Source organism: Filicampus tigris, chromosome 7 (assembly GCF_054856515.1).
Source record: "Filicampus tigris isolate MCC_2025a chromosome 7, RoL_Ftig_1.0, whole genome shotgun sequence".
NCBI lineage: Eukaryota > Metazoa > Chordata > Actinopteri > Syngnathiformes > Syngnathidae > Filicampus > Filicampus tigris.
In genome coordinates, this window is record NC_141223.1 from 8,692,245 (window position 1) to 8,716,891 (window position 24,647).

Genomic DNA, 24,647 nt, shown 5'->3' on the forward strand with positions numbered 1-24,647 from the left:
AATATAATCACGGAAGCCAATCATTTCTCAAGATGGATTTTCTTCTGGATTCTGGCTGATTAGGATGGATTATTTTCATCACGTTTCCTCCGAGTCTTACTGAATTTTCTTAGCACACTTGAAATCGAGAACCGTGATACATTCACCATGTCTGTGGCTGCCCTCTTTCGGGGCAAGTGGCTGACAAAATCCCAGGAAAGCCCGGACAAGCGTCCCATCACTGTGGCTCCTGTCCGTGAGGAGGACTATGATGACGATGATGATGATGAATCCAGGGTGGGCCTGAGCAGAGAACCTATTCGCCGAAACTCTCGCTTTTACCGTTCAATGAGGAGGAAGAGAATGGCTGTCTCTGAAAACCCCGAAAGTAAGAAAACGTCAAATCATCTAGTGATCTGGGTTATTTAATGCTATACGTTGAGTTTCTACTCGATGGCCACAATACATCATGTCAGGCATGTCATCCAGTATTTCTTTAAAGTGAGGCCCACGGCACCAGCAGTGGTCCCGAAGACCAAGTCACAAGTAATTCGTGAGCAACTTCATATTTTTTTGCGACACTGCCACCAACTACAAACAGTGCAAGTACAAGTTTTAATAATATTTTAAGATAATTTACTTTTGGGTAAGTGCAAACAGTTTTTGTTATAGTAAAACATAAGAATGTTCAAATGTGTCACAGAACGTAACTTTTAAGTGCAATTGTCAAGTTCTGTCATCATCTTTGTTGCATATCCTTGAAATTAGACCACGTCCGTATCCCCTCAAATGAGGATATTTTCCAAAACACAGCCTTTTGTCCATATGTAAATGTTGTTTTCATCCTTCATCAGAACACTCCAGACAGTGTGAAGATTTTGCCGAACTTCCTTCTCAGCTTCTGTATATTGACGGACAGAACAGCATGTTTTTGCCAATTGAAACGTGCCGATTTGTTGAAATTTCTGATGTGTTAAAGCTGTAATCAACAAAAGAAACAATAGCATGATGTTATTACCTCGTGTGTGCTAAATTCATTTCCATCCAGGACAGACTCAAGAGAGTTTAAACATAATTAAACATAATGTTGGAATAGAGGTGACCAAATTCACAACAATGTTTTTTCTTGGAGCTGGGGAATCATGTTTTTATATATATATATATATTTCTATATACACACATATGTATATACACACAAATATATATATATATATATATACATACATACATATATATATATATATATATGCATGTATACATACATATATACATATATATACATATATACATATATATATATATATATATATATATATATATATATATATATATATATATATATATATATATATATATATATATTACAATATACTCAGACCTCTCCGACTTTACTTATGGCTTCAACTTCAGACGCCATATTGTGTCGCCTTCTATCACTGTCAACTTGACAAATAGATGCAGACGCTACTAAATGAGGAACAAAGGCTTGCCACGTAATCGACTGTAGTTCAAATCTGTGCGAGTGCAACCTGAGTAACCTGTTGGGTTAAAATAACACAATTGTGTGAGTAATACCAAAATGTTCCACGTCAACATCTGACCTAATCAGACTAAGTAAAAATAATTAGGAGGAAATCTTGATGTTGAATTCGCTTTTTACTCACAGACTAACACTCGCAATTACCAAGTGAATAATGGAAATGCTTCTTTTTTTTTTTTTTTTTTTTTACTGTGTAACGAAACCATTGTTCTCAACAGGAATTAACCATTTTCACCGAGCCACACCAAAGTTTTTGGGCTTGGACTTTGCCCAGGATAGAACAGGCCTCCAGGGGCTCATATGGTGATAATACATAACGAGACAGGCATGCATTAAAAAGGCAGGACAAGTCATAAAAAGCACCGAGGCCTGTCAAAAAGTGTTGTCAGAGATCTGCTGATAAGGTTGTTGATTTAGAAGCACATACAGAAAAGTGGAAGCGCTGATCATGAGATTATTTCTCAGTTAAGTCAACTTTCACTCGAAAATAAACCAAAAAGGCGTATACTGAAACTATTCTATTTATTTTCAGTACTTTATTGGCCTTTTGCTGCTTGGGCGACATTTTTATGCTAATGTTACTTAATTACCGTATTCCTTGACACCAAACAAGCTGTTTGTTTATGTATTTTTCTCTGCACGTAATGCACTGATGACGCATCTTTAACAGGTTCATGCATATTCTCTCAGCTAATTATTAGGGAGTGTCTCTTTTCTGATGATATTCAACACCTTAATATTTTAGTCCAAAGGAATATTAGGACCACACCAAAAATAATAATCTAATATCCAGTTATACAATAATATGTACAATATATTGAGAGAACGAGGGTGCTGTTCGTAGATGTGGTTTATGAGACAATTTTGTTGTTTGCTTGTTAAAATTTGGATTTAACTCTCATAATATTCTGACTTTATTATTTGATAGGGCTGTTGTTGCACCCGTCGTTTTCTCGTCCTTACCCCGGTCACTCAACCTCTCTATCATGTTTTCTCTATCCATCCTCTGCCTTTCTATCTCAGTCCAACCGCCCAAAGCAGACAGAGACTGGGTTCTGTTCGAGGTTTCTTCCTTAGAGGGAGTTTTTTCTTGTCGCTTGGGCCAATGTTTTCTAATGTGCGACTTGGTGGGTTTTCTCATATACGTATACTGTATGTATGAATGTATGAACTGTATGTATGTATGTTATACAGTACCTATCTATCTATCTATCTATCTATCTATCTATCTATCTATCTATCTATCTATCTATCTATCTATCTATCTATTCTATCTGTATGAGGAGTGTGGTTCTTTATCTGCTTAAAGTGAAAGTCAACTCAAATTTTTTTTTGTTTTTTTTTTCAAGAAAAAGTTCTATGCAGACCAACTAGTTGAAACAAGGCATTCTGATTAATATTTCATTTGTGTACTAGGAGTTAATCCACATGTCCGCTGATAGTGTAGTGGTACACACGCCTGAGTTGTGTGCGGGCAGCGTGGGATCGATTCCCGCTCAGTGACAGTGTCTATGTGTGCCCTGCGACTGGCTGGCGACCAGTTCGGGGTGTAGTCTGCCTTCGCCCATTGACGGCTGGGATAGGCTCCAGCAACTCCCCGCGACCCTATATAGGATAAGCGGTTTGGAAGATGACATGAGTTAATCCACCCATTTTTTTGCCATCTCCGAGGGCGTCCGTCACTTATGTCGACTGAAAACTGAAAATGGCACCACAGTTGCTCAGGGCTCAGCTAACCAAACCCCACACTGTGAAAGGTGTTTTTTAAGGTTTAACCTTAAAAACAAGGTTTAACAGCCATTAGGGGTGTTGCTCATACAAATCATGTTCCTTGTGACCATGGTCTAATATGGAGATGTGATACACTGTTTGGACATTTGAACACAATATTTACTGTGTTGTGTGTCTACCTTTATGTTGAAAATACAATGTACTGCTAATACTCAAGTGTCCACAATTCTACATCTGAAACATCTACATCATTGTGATAAAAGATTTGTGTCTTCTTATACTTTGTACACGAAAATGTTTCTATTCTTCTTTGAGGGATTTTAATGTTTTCCATGGATAAGAGTTGAAACAAGATGATGCATTTCAAAACATCTATGTAAAATTACATGATGACTATCTTACATTTTATATAATGAACAAGTTTGGTATCGTTACATTTTCAGCTCTTTAAATAACTTCAAAAATGTGAATGTCGGCGCAACAAGATTTAAGGTGTGATTCCCGGGCTGGGTTCATAATTGTTCTCTATGTTATGCCATGTTGCCGACTTTATCATTGTGTAAAATGGTTGGTAAAATGTCCTGATTCTTTACATTCCTGGAGAAAACATCTGTTCAGACGATAAGGTGGAATGATATTCAGGTTGGAGTGTGCAGTGCAGTCCCTTATAGTACTAGGTGACGTGGAGCAAGTTCATGCTGACTGACCTCCCACATACACTCCCCGCCAAAAGTATTGGAACTGTGAGGTCATTTTCCTTTAATTTTGCCCAAGGCTGAAGAAAATGGGTTTCACGTCAGAAGACTAATATGAGACAAAATATCAATAGTCCTTTTATTACTGGGTACTCAGATCTGCATCCGACACGAATTAGAAGGTGGCATTATTTGTAATGACGGATAAAAAAATGTAGGAACAAAAGTATTATACTGGAATAGTTATTTGTTTTGGAAACATTCGTCCATTCAGTCTCCTCCTTAGTAGGTAAAGTGCATGTTCGAGGGCATTTAAGTCTGACTTGGCCAGCGTAAAACCTTCCACTTCCTTCCTCTGATTAAGTCCTATGTAGTTTATGCAGTGTGTGTGTTTGTGTGTATATATATATATATATATATATATATATATATATATATATATATATATATATATATATATATATATATATATGCAGTATATATACTGTATATATATGTATATACAGTATATGGTATATGTAATGTATATTTACTGTATATATATGTATATATGTATATACAGTATATGGTATATGTAATGTATATTTACTGTATATATATGTATATATGTATATACAGTATATATAATGTATACTGTATATATATATATATATATATATATATATATATATATATATGTATATATATATATATATATATATTGCGTTTTTTGGGTGGCGTTGGGGTCATTATCTTGCAATTTTCTTTATATTGGCAGACTAAATGTAACCCAAACCCCTGTAGACATCTGAGTTAATTTTGATGCTCCTTTCATGTGTTAAGTTAGTGAAGACCACTGAGCCCCTCCCAGAAGAAAACATGAAACATGCAAACCTAAGTCACCACTTCCACCGAGTTTCACAGATGAGCCTGTATGTTTGGGATCATGAGCAAATCTGTTCTTCTTGCAAGCTTGAGCTGTTCCATCACCTTATAGTTAAAGTGAATTTTTGACCAAGCTGTCCATAAAACCCAAGATTGAAACTGACTGTAGACATTCATTATTATTGTTTAAATAATGAATCCGTCCATCATATAGCCTCCGCACTGACAGCTAGCAAGCTAGATGGCTAGCCAGCATCTTCATGAATGCTGTTTCTTTAATATGTTCAATATTGTGCACATATTGCACTTTCTGAGAAATTTAACTTATATTTATAGTCAACCCCATTACAATAAAATCACAGTAACACTTCAATGTTCATTGCTTGGGCACGGACAGCCAGCAAAAAAACTGCTTTGTCATATCATACTGTGCTACATTAAAGTAACTCTTTTTTTGTCTCTCTTTACAAACCATATGTAACTTTTACCTTTCACACCAGGTTCTCCCAGATCTGGAGTGGACAACACCACACCAGCAAGCTCTTATTCTAACACTCCATCACCACATAAATCACCGGAACTGTCTGTGCCTGGTCGGTGAGTTGATTTACCTTGACTATCAAAACCAACACCAAAACAAATGTCTGCCAGCATTGTTGAAACACGCAACATGCACGTTTCAACAATGCTGGCAGACACACACTGAAGGCCATTAGATCGTCACTAAAACAGTCGCAGTATCTGGCACGTTCAGTTTTACAGTACATGCAACAAAATGCGAGGGCTTCAAATTGTGAGTAAAGTTCCCTTTACCAATTGAGCCTAAAATGAGTCTAAGTAGCCTATTTTCTGTTGATATGTGTGGCATTCAAACAGTAAATGTTCAATCTTGTATGTGTGTCTCAGTATGCCATACAATACCTGTACTGTATACCGTATACTGTAAAAACGATAGTGTAGCAACAATATTGTATAGTCACATTCCTGTTATGACTCTGATTTAATTCAACATCGCAAAGCCCATGTTGTTCGAGATAGACAGTATTTCTTGACAATTACTCCTACACTGCAAAAATCAGCTATCTAACGTGTAGAGTTAGAATTTTATATCAACCCAAACGTCTTTTTGATCTTTTTATGAAAATAATATACTATGCAAGAGCAGAATTTGTAGGATTATTAATATTGTTTTAAGATGATTTGTCTTTTTTTTTCTTACTCAGTTTGTAGATCCTAAAATTGGTTCATTTACATGCAAAATAAGATCAATTACTGTCAAAGTCTCAGTTTGTTGAATAACTTGTTTCAAGAGCCTCCTATCCTGGAGTTGTACCATTAACACACTTCATTTGCACTTTTTGTTGTTTCATTGTAATGGCGGCATAGTAGTTGACTGGTTAGCACGTTTGACCCCCCGGACTTTTCAAAAGCTGAGATCATTTTTCTAATTTCAAGTAATCTTACCAAGTGAAATGATCTTACTGCACTGTCGGATAATTTCACTTGTTTTCAGTATTAAACCTCTCACAACAAGTATTTCTTTCTTAAATTTAGGTTCATTCATTTTTGCAGTGATAGGCACGTGTGTGTGAATATTTTTGAACACAGAGCAGACATTCCTTAAAATTATCATTGTTATTGCAAAGGGGTGAGATTGTGAGAATTATTGTGAATTATCTGCACAGGGGTGGTCGTTTATAGAATAGAATAGAATAGAATAGAATAGAATAGAATAGAATAGAATAAATCTTTATTGTCCACCAGGGTGGAAATTTGTCTATACAAACATCATCATGTACAAACAAGTTGTCTTGTCATAAGCAGACCTGTATGTGACTTTGCCACTGCTACCTTAAATTGGAATTGTGAAGTGAATTTGTGAAGCTATAAGCGCATGCTCTCATTAAAAAAAAAAATATTGATTTGGTAATAATACATGCTCATGGTGGACTCTAAAATCATTCTAGTGTAAATGTGAGTGTGAAAGGTCATTTTTGCCAGCCAACCAGTCCAAGGTGTATCTCGGCTTTTGCCCGTAGTCAGCTGGAATTGGGTCAAGCTCACCTGCGACCCCGATAAACACCATCGAGATTGATTGACGAATGGATGGATACATACTGTGAATATTGTTCCGTACTTCCGTGTTCCGTACGAACAACTCTTCGTACCCCTTCACTACACTATTGGTTGAACTGTATGGTTTTCAAAATGTCATGCTATAACATTTGTTGTGAAATTGCCTGATGTAATGGTTATCTTTGATTGTTCTAATCCGCGCAGTGATACCTGCTCAATGTCTTACGGTTTCTGGCAAGTCAATAATGAAAATAATTCAGATGAAGACAAATGTTTATGTATTCACAACCCATAATTAGTGACCCATTATGGCAATACTGCACAGAGGTGACATTCCAACAATTAGTTGTATATATGGCTAGACTTCTCGCACATCCATGAAAACAAACCAACAAATGTACAGATAGTCATCACACCTTGCTTTGGAATTTCTGTTCCATGGATGGCTCGGATAGTTATTACTTGCTTTTGTGTTATGAAATGCCAGTCTCTGATTTCACTGCATCTCCCTCATTCCAGACCTGTGTTGCCAAGCAATGGAGAGGCCAGCAGCAGATATTATTCTTTGTTCAAGGATGCTGTGAATAAGGGAAGAGGAAATGTGGGAGGAGGGAGCGTGGACATATCTGCTACCTCCTACCACCACAACACTGCTTTAACGGCCGACTCAATCTCATACCGGACTCACAGAATTCTTAGTGGGGACATTAAAAAGCTGTCTGAGCAAACGACTGCAGCCTGCACTGTACGCGACATTGGAAGTACCATGAGTTCGGGAATGCCTAGCCCTGAGCGTGCCGACCGGGATAACCTCAACCACAGGTTTGACAAAATTACACTGAAAACGCCGGATATGGGCAAATAATTAAAGCTTTCCGCTACCACAAAACGATCTGAAAACAGCATGCAAGGAGAATAATGAGCAAACATATTTTTTTTTCACTTTGTGCATAGCAATTGAAAATTCAATTTAATAAGCAGTGTTATATCGTGCTGGTTGAGAGTGAATGTTATCGAAAAGTAAGTCAAACGCATATAATGGTGTCTGTGCTGTGACATAACAGCTTGTCCTGTCGCCTCATTTAAATTCACACATCCACTGACACATGGTGAACATAATCTTCCACCTGATTGCCTGCTTCTCTTAACAATTATATATATATAACAGTCTGCTGTTCGTTCATTTCAGGTTGCTGAGCAATGGCGCTTACTCTCAGACATTCAGCCACACGCTCAACATTGTCAAAAACATTGGTAAGAACACAAATCACTGTTCAAGGTGTTCTCCAACTGTCATCCCCCCTCCAGGGCTGCCACAAATTAGACTCTTAATTGACCTGTTACGCTTGTTAAGAATAGGAGTGGTGATATCAGAGGTATAACTACTGACTTATGGGTCAAGAGACCATTAAGCCTATCTGAAATGCATGTTTCAGGTGAAGTAATGCATGCATAATTTGAACATGACAGCGCCTTATTGTTGTTTACACACACACTCATCACCACCCTGTACATTTTCAGCTGCGTATTTTTTCACTCTTATGTAACTTGCGATCCAGTTCGACGCCCACCAAACCAATCTGCAGTATATGACTGGCGGAGATTACGCAACACACTCCTGTTGTTTTGAGTCACCTTACCTTTTGGCGTACACACAGTCGATATACCCTGAAAAAAAATGACTGTTCTTTTTAGTGAACTTTGAACCCACCAAAAAACTCGGGGTGCGTCTTCACCTCTATCTATCCATTAGTACAAAGCCATTGTTTTACACTACTCTATGATAAGATGCATACTCTGTAAAAAAATAAAAAAATGAAAATTAATAAAAAAAGGTTTCTGGGTTCTTTGGCTGTTTCACACTTGTAGTTGGGTAGGCCTACTCTGGTGTGGACCAAAGTACATGATATTTGTTCCGCTTCTCCGAACTTTCTCACTGGCAAGAAGAATGACAAAGAACTACCAAACTTTGCGAAGGGTATTGGCCAAGATGAACTCGTTTAACTTCTACACAATCGATGACTTCTACAGGAGTTGGATTAGACCCTTCTCTCCCAAAAAATGATCACATGTCCAAATACTTTTCTCAATATAGTGGGTCCTATTTTGGTAGACGTGCTCCTGCGTTCTTGGTGTAAAAATAGGCACAACTTCCATTTTGGTGCCAGGGAAAGTCTAGTCTAGCCTGTTTGGGACCGCGTTTCGCCTCACTTGGTTTTCTGGCACGCGTAGTGTAGTTTGTGTTTCTCCCTAGATTCAAGTTCAGCTGCCCATGAATAGGATAAAGTGGTATAGAAAAAGGGGGGCTGTGCGCAGAAACAAAAAATCTACAAGCTAATGTCATTTTATTTTTATTTTGCAGCCTTCTTGTATCAGGAATACCGAGATACATCTAAGAAGCAGGAGATTGAGCAAAGGCGCCAGCGTGAGCATCAATCTCCTTCCACCATGTTGGTAGGGTCCAATGTCTCTCGCCCCCCAGTGTTACAGCTACAGCTGAGGAACAATGCCCGCGCACTGAGCTTGTGGCAGAACCTGGAAGTGGTGCAGGCCAGTGGACTACTCACCCGGTTGCCACAGAAAGAAATTATAATGCAAGAGGTGATCAAAAATGCTTTATAAATGGGATGGACATTTTAAATGGGACAGCAATCTTCCAAAACTTTTTTTTGTTGTTATTTAAGATTTTCTTTGTGTTGCTCATTATTAATTATGTAATCATTGTGTAACTGTGTTATGGCTACCACACAATGTGACTGTATGAATTCCTTTTTCGGTCCAGGCCATGTTTGAGCTTATCACCTCGGAGGCATCCTACTACAAGAGTTTGGAGATTCTAGAAACTCACTTCCTTCGTAACCCTTGTTTAATAAACACGCTCAGCCAATCTGATATGCACTTTCTCTTCTCCAACATCGAAGAAGTCATGAAAGCCAGCGAACGGTAGGATAACGCTTTGCTTAACACAAATCGCTGGTCATTCCCCTACTATTTAATCGATTCCTGCAAACAGACTTTTTCTTAGTAATCACTCATTTAGCTCTTCTTATGTTCTTAGCTTCCTGATGGATCTTGAACACCGAATCGAGAAGTCAGTTTTGATTTCAGATGTGTGTGACATTGTTTACAACCATGCTGTTGAGCACTTCAGCGTCTTCATCAAGTACGTCATTAACCAGGTGTACCAGGAGAAGAACTACAGGCGTATTTTGTGAGTATTCATTGATTATTCATTAAAAAAAAGTGCTCAAATAATGAATACAATAATATTTTTATTTAACTTTCAACACATCAAGTCGTTTCAGTAACTTACGACCTATAAAATTTGTTAAAAACGTTTTCGTTTTTCTATGATTTTATGCCTTTTTTGGTCATAACAAACACTGCTTTTATAAAAGGCTAAACATAAAATATGTTATATTAAAAAGTGGAATAATTGAGCTGATTATTTTAGGGCCTTTGGTAGGTCAATAATTCAAGACATCAACCCATTTTTTAATGCATTTTTATTTTTGGAGTAAGTAAGTAAACTCACACTTACACATAAACGGTCCCCATTATAGAAGTATTGAAATAATGAATACATTTTTTTTTTAACTTGAAACATATGAAATATTTTCAGTAACTTCCGACCTAACTATAGATATAAAGTTTGTTAAAAATTTTTTTTATAAAGTGTTAAACACAAAATATGTTATATTAAAAAGTGGAATAATTGAGCTGATTATATTAGGGCCTTTGGTAGGTCAATAATTCATAACATCACCGATTTTAATGCATTTTTATTTTTGGAGCAATGACAATTTATTCACATTCGAGCTCTTGGGCATGCAAAATGGACTTCCTCATAAAAGTGTAAAAATATCAAATATAGAACATTTTCTTTTACATTGAAACCTTCCAATCATTTCAACAACTTCACACTGAACTACAGAGGAAGAAAGGTTTCGTGATTATTGCCTCATTTTGATGCAATAAGAATTCAATTTAAAAACAATTACTGGGATGGACACAAAACATGCAATATTCTGCACATCAATTAGTTGAGGATGAGGCAAGTAAAGTTGTGAATAGGTCAAAAATTTAAAACACTGATTTTGACGCAATAGGAATTGAAAACAGAGTTTAAGTGCAAACACAGTACATTTCATAGAGTACATTTTACTCTAAAAAGACTATATTTGGTCCCATTCTAAACAGATTTACACTTGGAAGAGAATAATATTCATAGTAAATTTTACACAAAAAAACATTTGTAGGGTTATTTACTTGAAAAAAAAAATCAAGGTTTTTACTCCGAAATTCAAAGTAAATTTTACTTGCTATGTATTAGGTTATTCTTTAAAAAAAAGTCACATAAAGGTTGAGGAACATACCAACAACCTTCAGGTTAGGAGATGGCCACTGTATGAGCCATGTCATACCTACTGTGAATTAGTAAATTACTGGGGTCTACAAAAGGATGAGTCAGCGCTCATGAAAGCCCCATCCTCATCCAAGAATGAAGTATGGCTGCTTCACTTTTTTCTCGTAAAGACAAGCCTTGTTTCATGGCTGTTGGTTCGAAAACGAGCAGTGAGGCTCGACTGCAAACTTCTCTTGCGGATTTGAAACGTGCTTGTGAATAAACTTGCTCAGCCATATAAAGTATCGTAGATGTCCAATGCCAAAATAGAAGAGCTGAAAATGTGCTTTCATATTAGCTCCTTGGCAAAGCATGGGTCTGTAATGAAGGCGGTCATCCTTTCATCATCAGAAACAACCGATATAAAACAACTGAGGGCATTTGGCCTTTGTGGATTTGCTTTGATGAGTTTCACACCCAGGCACGCCTGCACACACACAAAATTTCAACCTGACCTCATTCACACCACCCTTCTGCATCAGTCTCAACTCACAAAGATAGTTTTCATTGAATTTAAGTTTTTTTATTGGCATTTTTTTTTTCCAGAATAAAAGCAACAGATCGCCATCAAACATTTTTTTTTCTATATGGCGCCACCCTGTGGTTTAGGGGGTGGGGGGAGGGGTAATACACTTAAAGAAAAAATGTCTACCCCGATATTTTCTTTATAATAATATGTCTATGCAGCCCCACTTGTCTAAATACGGCATTCTGATTGATATTGCGTTTGTGGAATATGAATTAAGTAGTAAAATCCACCCATTTTCGTCCATCTCACGGGGCGGCCATTTTGTCACTTGCTTTCGACTGAAAATGGCATCACAGTTTCTCAGTGAGCAACTGTGATGTCATTTTCAGTTGACAGCAAGTGACAAAATGGCCGCCCCTTGAGATGGCTAAAAACAGATGGATTTGGTTGCTTAACTCATATTCCACAAATGCAATATTTATCAGAATGCCATGTTTAGACTAGTGGAGGCGCACAGAACATATTGTTATAAAGAAAATTTGGGGGTTAACTGGTTGTTAATAGATTCATTCAGTTTTCATGAGAAAAGCATTATATATGGATATGTCAGGGTTATAGTATATTAAAAAATGTGTGGGAGTTAATGGGACCATATGGTTCTAGGGATTGGAATGTATAGTCGATGAAAATCTCCTACTTCTAATTGGTTTACAAAAGAAGACGTGAACTCATTTTAAAGAACAGCTTGTTAAAAAATACCTGGCAAAAATTCTACCTTTTAACCTTTAAACTGAACAATCTGTATACTATTGAAAAGCAGAAAATGCAGAAAAGGACCTTTTATAGGGTTATTCTTCATTATCTGCTGCATTCTGCTCTATAGTCCTTCAATATCAATAGGAGCGATTTGTTCTGGTAAGACCGAAATGAAGATTGACCCTTTTTATCGCTGCATCACGTTCAGTGATAGTTAGTGCTCTAAATTGCACCTGTGTAAAAATGTTTTGTTTTATTATGGCACCCTAGTTTTGTTCCACAATAAACACTCTGATTAAAATGTAGCACGTGCCCTCACTGGGGCTCTGTGGTAATTGAGATTTTATGATATAATGATGCAGTATATTGTCGCTGTCCTGTGAAAAACACGTATGTCCAATTTTGGAAAGAAAAATAATTTTCACCTTAATGCGATGTCTTTAACGCAGAAACCCCATGCACGTAAAAATAAAAAAATGAAAAAAAATGAAAAAAATGGACATAAGTGTTTTTCATAGGACAGCGACGATACATCATTTGAACATTTTTGAGCAAAAGAGTAGAAAATTAAATCAGTTGACCACATTTTAATCACATGCAACCGAAAGTTAAATCCTTTTTTTTTTTAGTTACTTGATCATGGTATTAAATGACAAGTTGTGCGCTGATCTTTCGTTATCCCTGCACATTCTAAAGTAAGATTCAGTAAAGTATCTTCATAAAAAAAGGATGGTGTCCGTTTTACGAGGTCTGCGGTTCACAGTGTATTACACTTTCACAAGTACACCATTGTATCTTTAAGTCAATCATATACCTCAAAGATACTGCTTTATACCCCTGACAATTGAATTTGAGTAGATTGTAGAATATACCTGTTTACCTGTGTAAAGTAGATTGGGAATATACCTGTTTCTTTTTGGCTCTGAAATGTACATACTCATAAGTAAACCAACCCTTTTTATGACAGTGAGGAGTTTCTAATATTTGATGTACTGATTGAAACAGCTCTAGCCATGTGATTACAGAGAGGGAAAACATGTCGTTTTTGAGATAATAACATTGGCTTTTGCATAATTCAAGTGCGTGACTTGCCAAAAAAAAAAAAATTAAAGCTAGCGCATGAGTGAAATTTGAGTCACGCTTGTCATACTAAAAGCAGCTTTTGTTTTTGATAATGACAACTGTGAAGGGTGTGGTCGCCTGTGAATTTACGAGCATACTGCATATCGCTTGTCTGCAAACACGCAGAAAAGCTAGTGAGATGTTCCCACGCATCACACAAGACAGGTATCACAGATGCACTAGAACACGAATTCCATGACTGTATATGCCATAGTAGTTTGCTGATGTAAAAGACATCAGTCAATGTCAGTCAATGGGTGTGTAGTGGTTCACATGGCTGACTTAATGCAGCTTGAGTCTTGTCCTGACCAATAACTAATTTATGATATACCCATCTCAGGATAGGCAATTTCCTTTGTGATCTAAAACAGGATAATCGGAATACAGAATGGATGGATTCACAGTTTGTCTATTCCAATGAGTTGGAGAAGTCTGATTACACTCATCAAAGTGTTAGGAGTTCCACTTTGTTACATAGCACATAGCCAAGTGTGTCAGTTTTATCAGCCTGTGAAGGAGATGAACCGCCTATGGAAAAAAATTGTGACTAATCAACCAGTCGCTGTCTTGTACTAAAGCATTTGATTCGGGCAGGCTGACAGTTTTCATTGATTGATTCCAGCACATTCATTATATTCACTGAATCTTTGTTAAAAAGCAAACGTTGTGATATTGTTTCTTGTTTGTTCTGGTGACTAGTGATACTTTTTCACTACAGTAGTGTCAAGAAAACAAACCTGTATCGCTTGTTGACATACCATGGTCTCCAATGCCTAAACTCTTCTTGATTGCCTCATCATTTTTCTTTGTAATACTCGGCAGGGTGTTTGAATTAGTTTGCCAGTGTTTCCCACAAAGGGCATAGGGCAGTCTCTTTCATGACTTCGCTAGACCTCACCTTTATGAGTTTTAGACATCAGTCTTAGTTTGAAGCAGGGGCACGTTGGCCGTCTGGAATTTCGGGAAAACGTGTGAGTTTCCCTGAACGGCCAGTGTATTTGCGGGCTGATATACTTTTATGAAACTCGGTGGAGCCAACATTAGGTTTGCATGGCTTCCTCTGGAATGGCCGGGTGGTAAAAACTCTGCTGTTTCAATTCTATTGTTTCAAATTTTTGATTGGCATTGTAAAATAATTATCTTAACGACATCTTTAGTACCGTGGTTCAACACAGAACTATAATGATAATGAAATGTTTCTAATTCAATAGCTGTCTCTCTCGATCAGTCAAAAATCATTTATCATCATCTTTGTAAAGACAGTTGTTTACGTAAAATGTGTATGTGAGTAAACCCCCGCTGAGGGTATGAGAGCCTAAGAGCCATGAGCAGTGTCTGTCTACCTTTTCCTTAAAGCAAAATTGTGTCATATGTCGGTTTTTGTTGGTTATGTTTTGACAAAAGTCAACCATGTTTCCCATGCGCGCCAGTGCGTAGTGTTATGAAATCCTTAGCTCTCGCTGGCCTGTAACTTGGACTGAATTACATTTCTATTTCCAATAACTGTGTGAAAGATGAATAGCGATGAAGTAATGAATCTAATTTTGCTGAAACAATACTTTTGTTTTTTTTGTTTGTTTTGGGGCTTCTGCCATGACACCAGTAATAGCGCGTAGACGTTCGAATCGACTTCCGTCTTTATTGCGAAAGGAGGAAGTGAGTATGCCGTAAAGCAATTCAAGACATTTGTATTTTTTTGGTGTGCCAGGGTTGCTCCCATCCGCCTCAAAGTTGCTAAATGCCAGTTAAAACGATACAGACAGGGCATGACAAAAGTCAATTTCAACTACTTGTAAGTCAATGTTTCATCAAAAGAGTTGTGATTTTTTTTTTATTAAGGTCGAATTCTTGCCCAGTGCTGATTTAACTGGAAAATCTAGGTTTGACAGTAAGTTATGGTAACTAAATAGTCGGTGGAACTGAAGGTTTAGTGGTTTGTTTTGGCACCACTACGGCATCGCCACAATGAGGAAATTACTCTTGTGTTGTGCGTGTGCAGTTTGAAATGGACTGCATCAGTATTTGCTAATCAGTAAACTCGTTTTACAAATCCATTCAGATGGAACAGAGGCAATCGCACAACAAACTCAAGAAATGTTGCACAGCTGATTTAGTTGTAAAGGCTGAATACAGAGAAGGAAATAGAGCGAGGGAGTGGTCTGGAAGAGCCGGCTTTTAAGGTCAAAGGCACACCTACCTCAAAGGTGTGTCTGAGGTTGAGCCCACAGAGTGAAACTGGCGCTTGGGGAGAGGTTGTACACAAGAGATTGTACGAAATCACATTGCACCTTGCTCCCTTGATACTGTGCAGACGGAGAATGATCAACTGTGTAGATGTTTAGCAATAATCAAAAAATAACTTCTCGTTGTTTGTTGTTAAGTTGGGATGGATAGATAGCTAGATAGATAGATAGCTAGATAGCTAGATAGATAGATAGATAGATAGATAGATAGATAGATAGATAGATAGATAGATTGGACAATGACGTATGGCACAGTATTGTTGCCGTGTTCATCATACATTGAACATGGGTCTTTCCCCCAGTAGCCACGTAAAATAAAGTCACACATGATGCCACGAGCTAGCTGTAATTGTTAAGACTAATTACAGAAGCCACAAAGTGGTACACCCATAATGCTACACCCTGATTTATGCGGTTTTTCCACAATGGGTGTGTCGCCAATGTTAGATCGGCATAGCAGGAAGCTGAACAAGCAGGTAAAGAGTGTGACGTTGCAGCTTTTATACACGTAGCCAGAATTTTGAGATCTGCACAACAAAATTACATGACAGTTTTTCTTATCTTTTTTTTTAATGAATTTGGCTTAGCTAAAGGACCATACTACCTAGTCAGAAATTCTAAGTTTAAATTGAAATTTATATTTGTAAAAATGGCTTGCTGTCTTTCACGATGCAATGCTAATGTTTGAACAAACTTGCCATTTTGGGGGTCTTCTGAAAAGTGACTATTTCAGAGGTACAAGGTTTTGGTCCGACGGCAGCGATATGCATTGTTCAAATTAACAATTGGCATTTGCTACAGCTGAGTAAAAAAACGTCCCCTTCATTATTGGAGGAAATGTAATAATAATGCTGTTAATTAATTAATTAGAGACCTTATTCTCAAGCCTGTGATACCATGAACATGTGTGTCTTTCCAGAGAGGGAAACCAGGCATTCCGGGAGACCATGGCGGTACTGGAGAACCATCCATGTGTCAGAGGGCTGTCCTTTACATCATTCCTCATCCTTCCTTTCCAGAGGATCACAAGACTCAAGTTGCTCGTTCAAGTGAGTATACTGACTTGATTTAAAGTCACAGTGATATTTTGAAATGTTAGGTTTTTTTTGTTAACTGACCTTTCTCGCACAGAATATCCTGAAAAACGCTGAAGAAAACTCTGAGAGGGAAGCAAATGCCATTAAAGCTCATCAGCGCCTCGAGCAGGTAGGCATGAGCGTTAGCAATGAAGACAGTCTCTGCTTACAATATCTATGAGTGTTGCATGATGGCATTATTGATTTATTAATAAATGAGCCAAAAATGGTCCAAAGTGTACAGATGTATTGACCTAAACAACTTCCAAATATCAAGGGATGTGAGAAAATGTTCACATTGGCTTCCTGTGAAAATGATGTCAAGATTGGGATTGTATAATTATATAATACTTAACATTCTGCAACAACACCTACATAATACTTCATAGCATATCATATCGCTCCCTGCTTACCTGCCTGTGGAGTTGATTTTGTGGATTGGCTCTCTATATCTTTATGCAAGTACTGTATGGCGCAAACAAAACAGAGTGAATGATTTCAGAAATCCAACACAATTAGTTTCAGGACAGTTTGTAACTGTCAAATTTTCCCCATTAGAAAGGCAAGAAAACTACAAAATTACATACCAGGCATCAAACCTTTGACAAAATTAGACCTACGAGATACCATTAATTTCAATGTTGTAACAATGTTATCTAAACCACTTATCCTCACAGTATAATATATAATTATAATATTAAGTAACAGTCCATTTACCATTACCATTTACCATATTATATGTAATATGTAATAATTTATGTTTTTTTTTTGTTTATTTTTGTTTTTTTCAAACGTTAGGGTAAAAGGGGAAATGTCTGGCAGTTAATGAGTTAACTTTTCATTTTTTAAGTGTGCTTACGTGACATTGCTACCAAACATAGTAACAAGAGAAAGAATAATGTAAAATTTGTAATTCACAAAGAGCAATTTAATTGTCAGAAAGAGAAACCATTGACTAGTAACAGAACAGTAGTAATTATTTTTAATTCATCCAGAATAATATTTCCTGTTTGTGTATGTGTGTGTGCGTGTGTGTGTCTCCTACAGATTGTGAAAGAGTGTAACGAGGGTGTCCGAAAAATGAGTCGCACAGAGGAGCTGATCAGCATTGAAAAGACATTAGAGTTTAAATCCAAGGTAAAGAACTGTACTGTAAATCTAGTCTGGTATTTTAACCGCACGGCCGCACATGATCCTAGAGGTGGGGCTCGCTGGCCAGCTCCTGGTGGCCGAGCCTGCGCCCACGGTGCCTGGCCAGGCACAGCTCGAATAGGCAATGTGGGTGCCCCTAACTCAGCCCTGTGATCTGGGCGGTGGCCAAAGCCATTGCTGAGGTGGTTCAAAAGCTCCTAGGTGGCAAAGACCCGGGGGTTGATGAGCTTTGCCCGGAGTTCCTAAAGCCTCTGGATGTTGTGGGACTCTCCTGGTTGACACGCCTCTACAATGTCACGTGAACATTGGGAACAGTGGCCCTGGATTGGCAGACCAGGGTGGTGGTCCCCCTTTTTAAGAAGGGGGGTTGGAAGGTGTGTTCCAACTACAGAGGAATCACACTCCTCATCCTCCTTGGTAATGGTTTACTCAGGGATGCTGGAGAGGAGGGTCCATTGGAAATTCGAATCTCAGTTTCAGGAGGAGCAGTGTCATTTTTTTGTCCTGGCAGTGAAACTGTGGAACTGCACATGTTCTTATTCTTTCCTACTCATTTGCCATTTAAGCATTTTCTATCACTTGCCCAGTTTACCATCACGCGTGAGCTGGAGCCAACCCCCGGCTGCCTTTGGGCGACAGGCGCAGGCACCACAATTCGCACTCTCAATCACACTTATGGGCAATTTACAGTTTTCGGTTAACCTGTCATGCATGTTTTCGGAATGTGGGAGGAAACCACAGTATCAAAATAAAACATGCACAGTATCATGAGATAAAAACATGCAAGCATGGGGTCAAGTGAAAAAGCCAGACAAATGATATTAGTGATGTAGCATACCGCTCATTAATGTCATGAAATTAAACGCCGGAGTAGCACAGACGTTGGGGAAGAGATGGAAACTGTAGCGCACACACAGAGAAGCACAGTGAGTGACTATTGTAAGGCATTTATCCAATAAAAAGTGTGGGTGTCGAAACACATCCCGCATGGGGAACAAGTAGAGGATTGCACGGACTTGCACATACATATGTTTTTACACAAGTTCTATGGATTGTAATCAACATCTTCAACCGCTGTCCCTCATCTCAAAGAATATGCCAGATGTTTTCAGACAAATTCTTCACTATATTTGCAGAAGCTTACCATCACAAACCGAAAATACAAATGCGAAACACAAACACAGTGAGTCATACAACTGTGTTTTTATAAGAACAAAGGCAGTTATCTGATTTTCGCTTGTCAACGGAGCTAATCAAAGATTTAAAACTTCAGCTCTGTTTCTTCTTCTGTATATTTGGTCTGTCCTGGACATTATCTTTTGATTCAGCACTTAATCTGAGGACTTAATTTATGCGGATATCTAGGGATATCTCCGATCCGAGGTTTGCTGTGGACAGTCGGACCCGGAGAATTACGTCGTCACCGTGCGACAACAATGCTTTGACGTCATTGTGCGACTTGTGTTTTCATGCGAGTCAACATGGATTCTCGCGGCGCTGCGTTGGTTATAGCCATTCTCGATGCGCTTTTTGCTTACTTATTTGTCCGCAACCAACCACTGCTTCTCGGTGAAAGGTTTAAAAGTAATTCTTACCTCTTGTCGGTTCTCCCGAACGAGTTTGGCGCCGTGTTTTTGGTTTCGTAGAAGTGACGTCAAAGAACGGAAGTTCTTCCGAATGGACAGTATTTGGCTAACTACTGCCGCCTAGAGGCTTGGCGTGCGTTTAAGAATGCACTTCTGCGGTTACGTGTGGATGCGTTTTTTTAATGCGTATTCTCACGCAGGCGTGGGGGGGTATACGGTTGTTTAAAAAAAACGGCTACGTGAAGACAAGGCAAAATCGCCGTTATGTAGCTGTCAAAGTGATCCATTTGTAGAAAGAATAATGCTGTGTATTCTCAGAAAATCTTTGGAATACTGCTGTATGCAACCGCAACGTGTTGCTGCATTTACACATGCAAACAAAGCATCTTCAATGCAAATTGAGTCAGACTGTGAATATGATCACTCTCCAGTGGGTGCAAGCTCATCTGCGATCCTGTGATGCACGCCTGCTTTGCAGAAGCACGTACAATAAAAAGTAAACCTTGCTCTTCTCTTGTAGTCGGTGCCCATCATCTCCCACTCCCGTTGGCTCCTCAAGAAGGGCGAGGTGCAGCTCATGGCGGGACCCAAGAGCACCAGGATGTTGCGAAGCCGTAAACTTTACCAACCCGTCGTCTTGTTCCTGTTCAACAACCTGCTGCTGATCACCAAGCGCAGCTCGAGGTAAGCGACCTCTCAATTGTTCTCACTTGCAGTGCAATCAGTCAATCTCAGTCCTGAACTGAATGTTTATGCCTTTCCAGTGGCGACAAATTTCAGGTTCTTGACTCCTGCACACGGGCTATGCTGAGGACTGAAGATCTAGAGGACCAAGGCCAGATGCTGGCCTATGTGTTTAATCTTAAATTGCTGGAGAACCAAGAGGACCGGCAGGTCAGCTACATGCTCAAGACCTCAAGCATGTAAGTAAATGCCCCCAAATCAATGACATTCAAGACCATGGTTTAATCTTACCACTACTGTAGCTGTTGAATATTTGTGATGAAACAAAGTAAGAAGATAAGTAAAACTTTGGAGTTGGTGCTAATCAATGGAATTCTGTGGACAGGAGTGATAAGCTTCGTTGGGTGTGTGCGCTGACTCCAAACCCGCGCACCCGGTTTATGTCGACAAACGCACACCAATCAGGTGAGATATGAAATTACATAATCCCTTATAGGGGAAATCAACCCAAACGTATTTTTTTCAAGAATATGTTCCCAGCAGACCCACTAGTTGAAACACGGCATTCTGATTAAAATTGTGTTCGTGGAATAAGAGTCAATCCACTCGTTTTTAGCCATCTCCGGGGGCGGCCATTTTTTCACTTCTGTCGACTGAAAATGACATCACCACTACTCAGGGCTCAGATAACGACCAATCACTGCTCACCTTTTGACAACAGGCGAGCATGTGATTGGTCGTTCCCTGAGCCCTGGGTAGTTGTGATGTCATTTTCAGTCGACAAAAGTCACAAAATGGCCGCCCCCTGAGATGGCTAAAAATGGGTAGATTTTGCTGCTTAACTCATGTTGCACAAATGCACTATTCATCAGAATGCCGCGTTTCAACTAGTGGGCCTGCTGGGAACATAATCTTGAGAAAAAAATATGTTTGGGTTGATTTCCACGTTAACAAGCAACATGCGCGATGCTATTAACGCATCCGATCTGTTGTGGTCTTAGATTCTTTGCAGGTGCAGTGTATTCAGTCCTACTCCTCTCAGGAGCCAGATGAACTCTCCATTGAGATGGCCGACGTTTTGAATCTCTTGGAGAGGACAGATGATGGTATGTGGCCTTACATCACTTTCAAAGCTGTTCAGTGTTACAATTAGTCAACGTGCATCATTCTGCGTTGCTCGTAGGCTGGATGATGGGGGAAAGGCTCCACGATGGCGAAAGGGGATGGTTCCCGAGTCGACTGGTGGAGGAGATCCAAAGTCAGGAGGTGCGAGCTCAGAACCTGAGAGAGGCATTCAAGGTTCATCACGCTCAAGAGGGAGGCGGAGCCTTGCAAAGTGGAGCAAGGATTGGCTTAAGAGGGGGGAGACCCATGCCAAAAGTCTCCAGCCTCTTCAGTTTGTGGAATGATCCCATGGGAAGGAAGTAAAGCAGAGCACTTGAAGATGATGCATGTGCAGAAGCATCCAGTCCTCGAGATCTTGAACTATGGGCAGATGACTTTTAAGCTTCACTTTCTTGCTGTCAGTAGCCTCTTTTACACCGAGATCGCATAAAATTGACGCATCAGAGCCGTAACACAAGCGCCGGCATTGATCCACCCATGCTTTTTATGCAGAAACAAACCAAAGCAGGATATTGCCGCGACTGTGTAGAGTTTCATACAGCCGAAGGCTCCACATAATCGAGATTTTTAAATAACGTCAGCGCCAGCATCTGGTGTCGCGTGAAGAATTAGACACCGACAATTGAGAGGCTGCGTTTCTCCCATTCACTGACTCTACCCAGCTCGCTAAATACATCGCTCTTGTGCATTTTGTCAACAGGGACTGGGAGTTTTGCTATTTCAGACAGAGGTACCCATGAAATGACTTAGGTATTGTTGTAAAACACAATCTATGTACCTGTATATTAGGGGAGTACATTTCTCCAATAAAAGACGAGTCGATGCTGTATGTGGGATCGTGATACATGGGCTGCGGTACAAATGAAACATTTTCAAGTGGAACGATTCGATTCAGTTCAATTCAGTGGGATTACGATTCGATTCGATATGGTACAACTGGGCTTTTGTTCAAATGTAGCAACATGTAAAAGCTCTCGAAAGCCCAAACCATCCGTGTTATTTAACTTCAAACAAACAACAAATCATCAGCAACATCAAACCCATTTTTATCAAACTGATATTGTCAACATAAAAAACGATGCATACGATTCCAGATCGGTAAATTTGTAAATATTTTGTTGCCCGCGCTGGCACAGGGAAAATATGCAAACTCCGCACAGGAAGGCCGGGGTGGATTTGAAGCCACGACCTGTGCACTGTGAGGCAGACGTGCTAACCAGTCGTCCACCTTTGTGTATATACTTTATTTAGAACCTTTTCAATGTAATTTTAATGAAGAATTACGATGTTACGGCCGATCACAAAATTGAGAAAATGTGCAAAATATCTGCCAATCTGACATAGCTGATCAGACAGCTGAAATCTCTATTTAAAACCTGGATTTTTGGGGGGGCATGTGTGAAACCTCAGCCGCATTTTGATTGGCTGCTACATCCGCGACATTGCAACACAGTGCAGCGGCAAATCGCTGTAAAAGCAGTGGCTGACCGTTGGCCACTCATGAAAACTAGTTGCCGAAATCTGGACCCTGAGCGAGAGTTCATTTGGATTTGGCCGTAGTGCTCGGTGTGCGGCAGGCTTTACCCACAGGCTTCTGTTACGGCTCTGATACTACCTCCAAATATAGAAAATTGCCAAGATGACTTTGTGCCCCGTCATTCCATCTTGCTCCCTTTTCTTCTACGGGCAGTGTACTGTAAAAGGGGCTAGTGATTATAGACCAATCAAAACAACTCAAGTAATGTTGCATGGCTCCTAAATGTGCAATGAAGGGCTTTTTGTTGTTGTTTTGTGCCCGATGCCCTTAACGTGGTGTGTAATAAATGAAGAATCTACATTTGATAAAGCACCTATTTGAGGGTGCTATGGCCGATACCCCCACATTTTGTTGGAGTTAATTTATTGTGAAGATACTGTAAATGTCCCTCAGATGCATGGGCAGGGTTTAACTATATGATTGTGTTCATTCATTTCATAATAAAAATGCATCGTAAATAGTATGAAAAGGGCCAATGATTCCCCAAGTTTCTGTCTATGACTACTGATAAGAGTGAGTCAGCAAAATGTATTTTGGAAGTACAGTATGACTCCCTGACCTCAGCTTGGTTAGTCTTCCCAAAAATTCCTTCAGGGATGAAAGTATACAAAATTTTAAACCTGAAACATCAGTAAACATTGTTTCTATTTGAACCTTTAGGAAAAGACACACAAATACACAGATGATAAACTCTTGTTTTATTACATTTAGCCTGTAAATGTGTATAATTTCATATGACCTATGGAACAGCATGATTGTAAAGCCGGTGTGTTTCTGTACGTGTACATAAATGACAACATTCAAACAAAAAATGAGAGCGTAATTATTTTGTTTTTTAAACAATGTTGATTTTTAAAAAAAGTTATATATTAGAGGTTATATATTGTGCTTTTGTGGTGTGTTAAACACAAGTTGGTATTGATAAAGAAGAAATCTTAACGTGCTTACGATTCTTATTTGTATGATGTGTATTTTGTATTTTGATACGGATCCAGACTTATTACGATTGTAAATCCAGCACAGGTTTCAGGCATTCCACTGTGATCTTTATTTAACGTGCATAGCTTTTTCAGACATTACGGTATAAATGTATTGTATAGACACACACGGCGAACAATCGTGAATTTTAACTCCTCTCACGTGACTCCACTCAGCAGATCAAATTGCAGTGTCGCTTTGTGATTGGAGTGACCCAAGTAACGATTAGCGGTGCATAAAATGGATGGATTAATAGTTATTCCATTTCAGTGTGAAACAAATATTTTTGGAGTACAGTGGGTACAGTACTTGCGGTTAACGGATACCTATTTGTGAATTTGAATTTTTATATATATATATATATATATATATATATATATATATATATATATATATATATATATATATATATATATATATATATATATATATATATATGTATATATATAATATAATATAATATAATATTCACAGAGTATTTATTCTTTTGAATACTTTTTACTTTTATCTGTTACATTTTAACACCAGTATCTGTACATTTTACGTGATGCATTTTCAAAACAGGGTCATTACTTTTGTTTTATCCGGTGCATGACAATTAAAAAATAAATTAGACCAATGTTTGTGGC

General features: G+C 38.6%; 1 protein-coding gene across 1 annotated transcript; it reads left to right on the forward strand.

Moving 5' to 3' along the window:
- Nucleotides 1-72: 72 nt before the first annotated feature.
- On the forward strand, nt 73-24,325 carry ngef (neuronal guanine nucleotide exchange factor). The gene is made up of 15 exons (XM_086036451.1): nt 73-367; nt 5,310-5,406; nt 7,405-7,707; nt 8,075-8,139; nt 9,248-9,486; nt 9,668-9,828; nt 9,944-10,096; nt 16,800-16,929; nt 17,012-17,086; nt 18,004-18,093; nt 20,215-20,378; nt 20,459-20,617; nt 20,764-20,843; nt 21,380-21,484; nt 21,562-24,325. The coding sequence occupies exons 1-15, from the start codon at nt 148-150 to the stop codon at nt 21,804-21,806; spliced, it is 2,286 nt and encodes a 761-aa protein (XP_085892577.1). The 5' UTR covers nt 73-147; the 3' UTR covers nt 21,807-24,325.
- The last annotated feature ends 322 nt before the right edge of the window (nt 24,326-24,647 follow it).

Excerpts from the sequence above, each read along its gene's own strand:
- ngef (XM_086036451.1), top strand. The coding sequence starts at position 148 with ATGTCTGTGGCTGCCCTCTTTCGGGGCAAGTGGCTGACAAAATCCCAG. Across the intron at positions 8,140-9,247 it reads CAACATTGTCAAAAACATTG|CCTTCTTGTATCAGGAATAC; the intron begins GTAAGAACACAA and ends TTTATTTTGCAG. Across the intron at positions 18,094-20,214 it reads CATTAGAGTTTAAATCCAAG|TCGGTGCCCATCATCTCCCA; the intron begins GTAAAGAACTGT and ends CTTCTCTTGTAG.